The sequence below is a fragment of the Palaemon carinicauda genome, chromosome 10, assembly GCF_036898095.1.
Source record: "Palaemon carinicauda isolate YSFRI2023 chromosome 10, ASM3689809v2, whole genome shotgun sequence".
Taxonomy (NCBI): domain Eukaryota; kingdom Metazoa; phylum Arthropoda; class Malacostraca; order Decapoda; family Palaemonidae; genus Palaemon; species Palaemon carinicauda.
Window position 1 is genome coordinate 160,068,358 of NC_090734.1, and position 12,558 is coordinate 160,080,915.

At 47.4% G+C, this 12,558-nt stretch overlaps 1 protein-coding gene across 1 annotated transcript in view; it reads right to left on the minus strand.

The window, feature by feature from the left end:
• LOC137648921 (uncharacterized) overlaps positions 1–12,558 on the minus strand; it is a 103,887-nt gene that overhangs the window by 42,848 nt on the left and 48,481 nt on the right. The window contains exon 2 of the mRNA XM_068382110.1: positions 1,838–2,046. Coding sequence (XP_068238211.1) covers positions 1,838–2,041 — 204 coding nt within the window. The 5' untranslated portion in view covers positions 2,042–2,046. The remainder of the gene's footprint in view (positions 1–1,837; positions 2,047–12,558) is intronic.

A 12,558-nucleotide genomic window follows, 5' to 3' on the forward strand; every position in this document is an offset into this window, starting at 1 on the left:
GACCCAAAGAGGCGCCTCCTAACTCCCTTATAGGGAGAAGGAAGTCCTCTGCTGCGAAAAGGCCGACGGGCCTTACGTCGAATACGACCACGAGGAAGGACGTCCGGGTCATCAGTCCTCCGAAAAGGAGTCTCTGTCAGCGCGCTCCCCCGAGGGAGAGACCCGCCCGCAGGAAAGACCGTGGGACTCCCCTCCCCCCTCGGAGGATCTTCGGAGGGGGGCGGAGAGCCATCAGCAACGTCGCAACAGGAGCAGTATCAAGGGTTTGACCAGACCCGTCGGAAGGCTCGGCCAAAACAGTGTCGACAAAATCCGAAGGGAATACCTCCGGTATTACCGGCGACTGTTTGACCGCAGCCCCCAACTGGATCAGGTCAAACAGGGCTTCCTTGGAGGGCGAGCCCTTAAGCCCCAAGGAAGCCCAAAGCTGGAACAAATCATTATTAGACACAGTTTGGTCATATTCATCAAATTCCAAATTATCCTCCCCTGGAGGAGGAGAGGGAGCTGCCACGCTAAGGGAGGCAACGCCGTCTCACGCACCCCGAGGTCGGGAAACACAACTAGGGCCTGTGCTACCACTTGGCAGTCTCTCACAAGAGACCGATCGAGTGGGAGCTTCGGAGGAGGTTCGGGCGGCGGAAGAGGAGTCCTTAGAGCCTTCCTTCTTCAAGGTTGCCCCTGAAGAAGAACGGTCTTTCATGGACTTCTTCTTACGCCGGCGGCCGAACTTCTCCCACTGGGAGGCAGACCACTCCCTACACTCACTGCACGTATTCTCCCTATCACACCGTCGGCCTCGGCACTGCGGGCAAAGGGTGTGAGGATCGGTGTCCTCCACTGACATGAAGGTCCCACAAGGGCGGCCAGCGAGTCCAGGGCACTTGCGCATAACGATGACAACGGTCGAGGCCAAATTCCAAACGCACAGAACTAGAAAAAGCAAAAAAACAAATTAAGACTGTCATTAACGAGGACGAAAGCAGCAACGTCTGTCTTTCGTCCGAGCCAAAAGTGAAGTGAGACAACTCACAGGTGTGTGGGGGGGGGAGGGGTAGCAAGCTACCCCTTCCCTACCCCCTGCTAACTAGCGGGGGGTAGTTAACCCTCGTTAAAAATCTAATGGCTCGTCATTTCAGCTACGCCGAAAGTAAACCCTATGTAAATAGCGTGGTTTGTATTTCGGTTATGGAACAAACTGCTATTTACATGTTTTTGCATATTTTTTATAACTTTATGAGAAACTTCAGGCATTTTCCAAAATAATGAGACCAGCCTGACCTCCCTATGACAAAAATTAAAGGTTGTTAGAGCAATTTTAAAAAAAATATATTGCAAAATGTTTGAAAAAAAAAAATGCCTGGGGGCTAAGGGTTGGAAAATTCCAAATAGCGTTGGGGGTAAAAGGGTTAAGAATTCAACTGAACACGCATAAGCTGTAATTTAAAAGATAATTCAACAAACAAAACTCAATATTCTATATTCATTTAATAAAATAGAAACTTGTTACCCTTCATTTGAATAACACAACTAAAGATTTACCAATGGAGATATTAAGCTCCACAAAATATCACATTCTACTGAAGAAGTTTTGTCATCTTTATGAAATACAAAAACAGTAACCAGAACTCAAGAACCAAAATTTTAATAACATGTATTCCTTCTAAACAGTTCCATGAGAGCTTAATCTTAAGCCAATTGGTATAATTACAGTGATGAATAATAACGCTAGGCTTCCAAAGATATGAAGCTTTAAAAGCTTAAGGGATTCGTGTGTCAGTATGACTTCAGAGTAAGCATTAGTAAACAACATACATAGTCCAGACCATGAACTTACCAGTCTGTTGTGCACTGGGATATCGGCTGAGGAAATAACCGGCCTGCTGTGATAGCTGCGACAAAAGGGACACTTGAGAGGCCCTTTCCTCAATAACTGTATGATGCATGACGTACACAAAACGTGATTGCAGCTGAGACAGTGCGGTATGTGATTGCTCTCATTGTACAACTCTAGGCAAACCTCACATTCTAGAGAAGGCATTTCCCCTGAAAAACAACCAAATTTATTATCTGTAAGTTTACTTGTGAACGAAGGTTCTGGAGTGGGAGGTGAGACCTTCCGGACTCACCAGTGGTAGCTTATACACCCCCCCCCCTGGAACCCCCCCAAGCGGCGGCGCGAGCCCTAAACCACGCCCCTTGGGCGGAGTTACCAGGGATGAGCGGGTTGACTCGGCAATGGAAGTCACATTTTTGAAGTTGTAATAGAACCAAAAATAACACAGAAGTGGTTGAGCTTACCTTGGTTGTGCAAGTTATGAAGGAATTACTGTGAAGGTGCAAATTGTTGGACATAAAGGTCTTTTTACTAGTAAATTCAATCTTCTTGTGCTCTCTTGGTTGATATGAATATTGAAAGATTCCAGTTAGTTTGTTTTCTGTGGAATAATAGTGATTGTATGTGTGTGTTCTTGTATATAGTCTACTCTGTTGAATTATGAAGTTGTTAGAATATTCCCTCCTAAGTAGATGGTCTCCTCGGCTCACGGGGGAAGGGTTGGAGGGTGACCCAGACTTTGAGTCCGGAAGGTCTCACCTCCCACTCCAGAACCTTCGTTCACAAGTAAACTTACAGTTCTGGAGAGGGAGGTCTCAACCTTCCGGACTCACCAGTGGTAGCTAAGCAGATGCTTCAGGGGGCTTGAAGATGAAGTCCAGCGACCACAGCATCAAAAGCTCCCTGTAAACCGAGGAGAGCATAGTAAGAGCTGAAGACAGAGTCGCTTCTCCAATTCATTCTGGACATGATTTCTTGTATAGATACTCCATTGTATAGCAGGCTTGATGAAGCTTGACCCCTTATAGAGTGGAAATTCGTTGACTGTTTAGTTGCATTTGGGTCGGCTCTGAAAATGCACTCCCTAAAAAGTTGTCTCATTTTTTGTAGAGACATTATCTTGAAGTGTTCATCTAGCCATATGTGGTCTTTCCTGTCTATGTTTCTTTCCATACAGACTTTGTTTGTGTATTCCAAATAGAAGTTAAATTGTCTGACTGGACATATTTTTGGTCTGTTAGGAAGCTTCCTAAAGCTGATCTCTATTGGCGTGTAGCTGTTCTTTTGGTTTTTGGCCATGAAGGAAGGGTGGTTCCGTAAGACAATGTGTTCTGGGGTGAAGGTGCTCCTGGAAATGCAGAGATTGTTAAATTGATTTGCTCTTAAAGGGCAAGCTAAGGCTACTAGGAACAAGGTTTTCTGTGTCAGTAGTAAGGTAGAGTTATCTCTCGTGGTGTTGAGAAACGAGATTACTTTGTCTAGATCCCAGCCAGGGAACTGGTGAGAATTTCTAGGTTTCCTTCTATTAACTCCCGATATCCTTGCTTTGACATATTTGTCTTCTGCAAGACAGTAACCTGGGAAATAACCTGACAAGATAGGACCTAAAGCTGCTCTGTAGCTCTTCAGGGTGTTGTAAGACAGTCCCTTGTCTATAAGGTGATTGAAAAATAAAATAATTGCTAACAGGGGGAATTTGTTGTCTCTTCCATACTCCTTGTGAATGAAACTTTTAAAAATGTTGTATAGGTTTTCATACTTGTGCAAGGAGCTGTCCCTCAAGCTGACAGCAATTTTGGAGCAAACCTCAGGAGGAAAGACGTTAGGGAGCTGATCCTTTAAATTTTGAAGGCGATCAAAGTTGATTGGAGCTTTGCTGAGGGTGAGATACAATCCTTGAGAACTATCTGGTAGTCTTCGATCTTCACAATATATCGTTTGTGCTGCTTCGCGACTGACTTCACTAATGGAATCCATGGTTCCGTCCCCTGCGATATGGTGCAGAAAAGCATATTATTATTGCATTCTTTATAGATTTTAAAAGCTACTTTGTGTAGTAAGAATCCTGGTGGAAAGGCATAGAGAGGTGTTGATCCCTTCCAGCTAATCGTAAGTGCATTATTGCTGATGGCTTTTTGGTTTGGAAGAGATGAACAAAACTTTTTGCACTTAGTATTGAAGCCATTTGAGAACAGATCTATTTCCGGGGTGAAATTAAAGTCAGAGCAGATTAAGGAGAATAGACTGTCACTGAGGGAAGTTTCTGTGTGAATGGAACCCAGGTCCCTGGAAAGTGAGTCTGCGATGGTGTTACTTACTCCCCTGATCCATCTGGAATTTATCTGTATGTTGTGATCCTTCATGGTACTAAGTATTTTCCTGACTAGTTCATGAGCTAACTTGTTTCTGATACTACCCTGTTTCCTTAGCCAACAATTAGTAACCTTTGAATCAACATGTATTAAGACTACCTTGTTGTATAACTTTGTGATGAAGTGTTCCAAAGAATAGAAGCAAGCTAATAACTCTCTTACATTGATGTGAAGGGAGGATTCTTCATTTGTCCAAGTTCCATTTATTGAGAGCATATTACCCGCTATTACTAATGCACCTCCCCAACCCTGGTTGGAAGCGTCAGTGAAAAGTTCTGCATCTATCTGTGGTTTTGGAATGTTAACCTCTCTGTACATTTGTCTGTTCCCATGGCTTTAGGTATTTTTTGTAGGTGTGGGGAATGATTTTGTACCCTGAATTGAAATAACTGTGGTATCTGTGGAGATATTTAAGATGGAATCTTCCCAAGCTTGTATAGGATGCACTAAAATTTAAAGCTCCGATTAACATTTGATAGGAATGCAGGTCAGATTTAACAGAGTTGGAGAAAGCTTTGGCCAATTCGACACACTTCTCTATATTTTTCCCACTGGGATTCATAGTTTTCTTAATCATATTGTAATGCACTCCTAAAAATTCAATTCTTTGAGTCGGTTCAATTGTAGATTTTTTAAGTGAGATATTCCATCCTAAGTCTGACAAGATCTTAATGACTAGCTGAATGTGATTTTTACATTTTACATAATTTTTTGCTAATATAAGAATGTCATCAAGATAATTGAATATTAACGGATTTTGAGCGAAGCGAAAAATCTATTTTTGGGTAAGATGGCCATGTCGTCCTGATGGAAGTTCCTTAAAGGTAGCCTCCTAGGGTATATTACAACTACGGCGCATATTCCCAGAGAATTTACCTTAAGGTACCCAGAATTCTAACTCCTGGAGCGAGTATCCCTAAAAAAGACCTTAGGGATATCGTAAATATCAGCGGACGTATTCTTGACACGCCACATAGCAATCTATACCCCGAATAGAGTTAACACTTCGTAGGGGTCAAATGGCAAGAAAACGAAAACGATAAGAAAGGGGGGAGCCGTTCGTAAGGCATCTCTCCTCCCCGTTTCGTAAGCGTGCCCTGCGCCGCTCGCGGCGCCATCTGTATTCCTTGTAGCAGCAATACACGAGGTGCTACAGATACTGTATGTAGGGAGAGGTCCTACAGCCCTTTTTTTTTTTTTCTTTTTTTTTTTTTTTTTTTTTTTTTTTTGAAAAGGGACTGGGCGGGTCCATCAAGACGACATGGCCATCTTACCCAAAAATAGATTTTTCGCTTCGCTCAAAATCCGCTTTTTTGGCTCAAGCCATGTCGTCCTGATGGAAGTATACCAGAGCATTACTGTATCTGTGGGTTCTCAATACGTGCCGTACTCCTCAGAAATGGTTCTTAGTCAACTCGACTGAAAGACCTAAGAGGTTACCGTTATACATCTTTTCACTAATCATAAACCATGAAAGCGCTTCCTGCCCCCTACAGGGAGGAGTCCTACTAGACTCTAGAAACGAACAAAGAGTACATATACCTATGTATGACTCACTCGCAAGCCGATACAATATAGTGGTCTCACTCTATATGAAGTAAAGCATAGTCCTTACGGAACTACAGCATCCAAGGGAAAAACCGACCAGCCCCCTGGTCGAAGTAGAATTGGACAAAAGGTTATATCTGCGTAGGATTAAACTTGCTGCCGCTACCGTCCTCTGAGAAGGATGGAGCCCTTTATGCTAAGGAAAGTATAAACCAGTGCAACAAGGCTTGCTTTAAGGAACAGGCTATTATAGATATCCCCGATTAATATACATAGGCTGAATGCTCAATAATTGAAAGGAAATCAATATAGGTGAAGGAGACGCAAGGTTCCCCAGAACAAGTTTATTGATTAACAATAAATAGACATGGTTACCACAATTATATACATATGATAGGTGGATGACCAACAATTTGCACAAGTACTGTAGTACATGGATATATGGTTATCTGAAAGAAAAACAATCAGGTTACTTTTCACATACCAAGGTATCAAAGTTAATAGTCCATGTTACTAGCCACTGACATTAGCGTCAGAAACGCTCGGCACACCTGTCTGTACTTATGCTACAATCACCATAACGCTGGAACAGTTATTGTGGGCTCCCAGAGCCTTCACTTCTAGTTATAGCAACGCATATAACTATACACTCACCCGAGAATCAAAGTCCCAATTAAATCCACTGTTCCTCACAGAGTTAAACAACAGGGTTAACGACGCAACCAACTGCTACAACAGACCTCTTTAGCTGCTCCACTTGCTTAGCATAGTGGCGAAAGAATACCCTGGAAGACTTCCAGCCAGTGTATGAACGAAGGTGTTCAAAATCCATAAAGTTAAAGAAGTTTAAGGATGAAGCAACTTTCCTCGGATCATGACCTGCGGGTGAACTGTCAGGATCCGCTCTGCGAATAAAGTATGTAATTTTCGCCCTGAGTTGATTTAAAGATAAATTCAAGCCCGATGTTTCTCCTCTGAATAGTTGACCCCCATGGAAGTCTGAAGTTCTACGAAGATAGACCTTTAGGCATTCTACGGGACATAGAGATGCATCTTCTTTCAGAGGGCAGATTCTCCAGGGACCCCACCTGTTGGTGGGCAACTCGTTCTTAGCGAGAAACGTAGGGTCCGGAAACAGGTTCAGTTCTCCCCCATCCAGAAACTGAACCCAGCCCTCCTCTCTCGAGAGGGCTACAATCTCACTAACTCTGGCCCCAGATGCTAGGGCAAAAAGGAAGATCACTTTTTGAGTCAGATCCTTCAGTGCACACTCCTCATTATCCAGTAATGAGGCAAAATGAAGGACTTTGTCTAAAGACCATGAAATAGGCTTTGGAGGAGCTGAAGGTCTAAGCCTGGCACAGGCCTTCGGGATCTTGTTAAAAATCTTGTTAGCGAGGTCTACCTGGAAGGCATACAGAATGGGCCTTGTCAGAGCCGACTTACATGTAGAAATCGTGTTAGCCGCCAGCCCCTGTCCGTGGAGGTGGATGAAGAAGGATAGGCAGAAATCCGTAGAGATCTCATGCGGATTCTTGTCTTTGACAAAGGCTACCCATTTTTTCCATGCTGATTCGTACTGCCTTCTAGTAGACTTGCACTTATATTCTTCCAGGAAGTCGATGCTATCTTTCGAAATTCCGAACCGTTTCTTCACCGCTAGGGAGAGAAAATCATGAGCTGCAGGGTCCGGGTTTTCTGTAATGAAGCGTAGACAGTCGACTTCTGGACTTGCTGGGACAGAACTGGGTCCGGGAGTGGTAGAAACTCTAGTCGTAGTTCCAGAGCTAGAGGGAACCATACACTGTTCGGCCACTTGTGGGCCACTATCGCTGCTACTCCCTTGAAGGATCTCAGTTTGTTGAGGACCCTCAACATCAGATTGTGAGGGGGAAACAGGTAGATCCTGGACCATCTGTTCCAATCGAGGGACATTGCATCTACTGCTTCCGCCAAGGGGTCCTCGTACGGGGACACATATCTCGGCAACTTCTTGTTGTCCTTCGTTGCGAAGAGGTCTATCTGCAGTTCTGGGACTTGACTCGAGATGAAGGAGAATGATCCTGCGTCTAGGGACCATTCCGACTCTATCGGTGTAACCCTGGATAGAGCGTCCGCGGTCACATTCTGGACTCCTTGAAGGTGAACTGCTGACAGGTGCCACTTCTTCTTCTCCGCCAGTCGGAATATGGCTAACATTACCTGGTTGAGAGGTGGAGATCTCGATCCCCGCCGATTCAGACATTTCACTACCACCTCGCTGTCCAGTACCAACCTTACATGGATCGAGTGACGTGGGGATACTTTCTTCAGGGTAAGAAGCACTGCCATAGCTTCTAGAAAGTTTATGTGAAAGGTCCCGAATAGCTTGGACCAGGTCCCTTGTACCTTTTTCCGATGGGAGTGACCTCCCCACCCTACCTTTGAGGCGTCTGTGTGAATTGTCACTGACGGGGGAGGTGGCTGAAGAGGTACTGACCTCTTTAGATGACTGGCTTGAGACCACGGTCTGAGAAGAGAACGTAGCCGAAGTGGGACCGGTCTCTTCAAGTCCCTTCGCGCTTTTGATGCAAAGGTTCTCCAAACTCCCGCTGCATCCTTTAGCTGTGCTCTTAGCACTGGGTCTGTTACTGACGCGAACTGAAGAGAGCCCAGAACCCTCTCTTGTTCGCGTCTTGATATCCTCTCGGAAACTAGAAGTCTCTTGACAGACCCCGCTATCTCCTTCCTTTTCGACATTGGAATAGAAAAACGGTGTGACACTAGGTCCCAGTGAATTCCCAACCACTGGAACCTCTGAGCTGGAGAAAGACGAGACTTCTTTCTGTTGATCATGAAACCTAGATATTCCAGGAACTGAATCACCTGTAGGGAAGCTTGTAAGCATTCCGCTCTGGATGCTGCCCACACCAACCAATCGTCCAGGTAGGCTACTACCTGGAACCCTTTTAGGCGTAACTGTTTGAGCGCTGCGCTCGCAAGCTTCGTAAAGATCCTTGGGGCTATGTTTAGCCCGAAAGGCATCGCTCTGAAAGCGTAAAGTTTTTGTTGTAGCTTGAATCCTAGGTAGGGGGAGAGACGGCGACTTATTGGAACGTGCCAATAGGCGTCTGACAAATCGATGGAGACGGTATATGCCCTCTTGGGCAGTAAGGCCCTCATGTGTTGTAATGTTAACATCTTGAACTTGTGGTTCACTATGAACTTGTTGAGTGGTGACAAGTCCAGAATGACTCTGAGTTTCCCCGAGTCTTTCTTGGGAACACAACACAGCCTCCCTTGGAACCTGATGGACTTTACCCTCCAGATCACCTTTTTCTCCAACAGTTCTTGAATGTACTCCTCCAAAACGGGGGTGGAGTGTTGGAAAAATTGAGGGCACAGGGGCGGAGTACTGTACCAACTCCAACCCAGTCCATTTTTGAGCAGGCTGTGGGCCCAGGGATCGAAGGTCCAACGATCCCGAAAATACTGTAGTCTCCCTCCTACCGGCGACACTTCACTTTGACTGCTGCCCTGCAGTCTTGCCTCCCTGGCCGCGACCACCTCTGAATCCTCTTCCCCTAGAGGGGCGTCTCGCCGAGCCTCTGGCTGCACCTCTGGGCTTTGCTCGAAACGTGGTCGATTGCCCTTCGAACACTGGATTGAATGCCGGGGATGCTGATGACACGGCCTGGGGTACCCATTGGAAGGTGGTCGGGGTCTGGGCTACCAACTGTGGCACCGGAGGCAAAGCTGGCTGCTGCTGCTGCTGACGTTGTGGTCTGAAAGGTTTGGCTGGGCGGGAAGAAAACCTCGATTTCTTCGCCTTTCCCTTCGGCTGGGGGCCTTCATCAGGGGAAGACTTCCTCTTAAGGGACAGGCCCCACTTAAGGAAAAGATTTCGATTCTCAGTGGCTGCCTTGTCCACCACCTCCTTGGGAAAGAGATCTTTACCCCAGATGCTGGATGAGATGAGTTTCTTGGGTTCATGCCTCACTGTGACCGAGGCGAACACAAACTCCCTGCAGGCCCTCCTCGCTTTGACAAAGCTATAGAGGTCCTTTGTCACCGTGGCCAGATGGATCTTGGCCATTACCATGAACATTTCAGGCATCTTAGGGTCGCTAGCCATTGTCTCCATGTTTGTCTGGAGAGACATCGAGGCTGCCAGACGCTCCTTTGTCTCAAGTTCCCTCCGTAGGAGGAATTCAGACAACTTGGGAAGGTTTTCGCCGAACTGTTGACCTGCAATATCGGCGTCCAACTTCCCAACCGAGAAGGTGAGATGTACCTCCTTCCAGTCCTTGTTGTCCAACGGTAAGGCCAAAGACAAGGGCTTGCATTCCTCCAGGGATGGGCATGGTTTGCCAGCTTCTACCGCCTTCAAAACGGCCGCGAACCCTTTCTGCAGAAAAGGGAAGGCCCTAGCCGGAGAAGATACGAAGGAAGGGTGCTTCTTACTCAAAGCAGCAACTTTTGAGTTTGAGAAGCCCCTCTCCTTCAACGCAGACGTTAGTGCAGCTTGAGCCTTGGCGTGATCCAAGATGATCACCTCCTTCGGTTCCGTCTCCTCCTTCGAGGCCGGCTCCTTCTTCAGACGGACATAACAGTCCGGGTAGGCCCCTCTGCTAGGCCAGAATTCCACCTCCTCAAGGGGAACTGAACCCAGCTTCTCCGACATGACGATCTTCCCGACCGTCATCGGCATGTGCTCGGCATATCTCCACGGGTTGGCATCCGAGCACACAGGAAGGTCCTTCACGTTGAGCTTCTTTGGAGGCCCACGTGACGCTGTAATCTTCTGCATCTGGAGCTCCATTGCAGCGGCCTTCTGACTATTCTCCTTCTGCATCTGTTGTATCATAACAACGATGGAAGAGAGAGCCTGTCCCAGCTCTGTTGGAAGAGCGGACGAAGTAGAGGGAATAGGTTCAGGGGCCTGAACCGGAACGTCTGATGGTACGGAATCCTCTTCCTCCACGGCAATCGGATCTTGATCCTCCTCCTCGCCCCCTGCGAGGAGGTCCTGTTCCGCACGGTCGGACAAGTCCGACATCTTGTCATCCAGCTGGATGTCCTGCATGGCATCCGCAACATCCTCCTCCACTGGGATCTGGACGAGAGGGATCTCCGGCCGAGGCTGGGGAACAACAGCGTCAGTAGAAGCCTTGGGAAAAAGGTACGCCCTCATCTTCTCATTAGGAAGATAAGGTCCAGTGGTGTTCTTCTGGAAACCCCTTACCCATATACGGAGCTTCTCCCTCGCTGCGTCCCTTGACTCTGCCGACCTAGGGGATTCAAAAGCCTCAGATATCAGGTTAGTACATACTGAACATACCTGCGGATCCCAGTAGCGGAGATCATCCTTGGAGGCTGCGCAAGCCGCGTGCCTCCTACACGAGACATGTCCGCAAAAGTTCTTGCTGCAGACATTGCAGAAGACGCTATCACACTTCGGATGCTCCTCCTGTAAAAGAAGAAAATTTCCATGAATATCAAGTGAATTTCAATTCACATGTATATATGAGCATGTACAAAGAATAAGGGAAAGACACATACTTGTGAATCCCACACAATCACCTGTGGAAGCCCACCAGCCATTAAAATCAAATGGTTAGTCTTTGCTAGAATAACCAGAGATCATATTCCCCGAGGGAAATTAGGTGTAGCTCACACCTAAGGTAAGATTTTAACATTTTGGCTAAAGATGAAAAGAATTCTCTTTTCATCCCTGTAAGGCAACCCCAAGTGACTGCACAAGGCAACACAAGTAAGTTAGAAAAGACAGTGTTGTAACCTACTATATCATGGTCTCCCCTGGCAAAATACACTATACAGGGAAGAACTGATACAGTACATGAGGGTGGTGTGCCGGCCGGCTCTTGCCGGTCAGTACCCCCCCCCCCCCCTTTTTTCCAAAGGAAGGTCTCAAGTATGCAACTTAAGATCACCCAGACGGGGGAGAACTCCAGCTCCTATGCCTGAACCGGCCGGCAGTGGTTGCCGGTCCGTAGCTACCCGGGTGGCACCCAGCTGCTGGCCATCACTCTTAGTGGCCAGCAGACCGAGCGATGTAGCAGGCCGGCCGGCAGCGGTGAGCAAACCCTGCCAGCTGGCATCCACACCAGGTAGCGCCCGGCTGCCGGCCGCCACTCACAGCGGCCGGCAGGTGAGCAAGGAGACCGGCCGGCAAAGGCATATAACCACCGCCGACCGACAGCAGGAGAACTAGAGAACACCCCCTACCCGACTGCCGGCCGCCAGGCCGGCAGACGGCAGGGACAACACATAAGAAGACAACAGAATGGGTGCCGGGCTAAGAGGCTAAGTACCTTCGCGCCCGACCCCCGAAAGAGTGCCGAGAGGAAGGGGAGACACTAAGTCAGGCTTCCTAACCACTGCTTACTGAATCTACAGACGGCAGCGGTTGAGGGACCAAGGAAGGACCGGGCAGCACTCAAGGGATAGGGCCTCTGCCGGTCGGCACACTCTGCCGGCCGACAGGGGACCATGTCAGCTCCCCATCCTAACCTAGGCTAGGTACGGATGTGAGACGGCTGACACAAAGGAAACGGAAAAACAGAAGGGAAGGACAGAGGGTCCTGTCCACCCTTGCCTTGGTTAAGGATCATCCCCAACTAAGAAAGCCCATCTCAGCCAGGGAAAATCCAGGGAGGGAGGCCGGCACTACTGGCTGCCTACCTAAAACCAAGGCCAGGAAGGAATTGCTAATCCGGAAAGGGAACATATCCCAAACCCGGAACAGCAAAGAGGACAAGTCTGAGGGGTCACCGAGTGAAGGGATCATAACTACAGAAA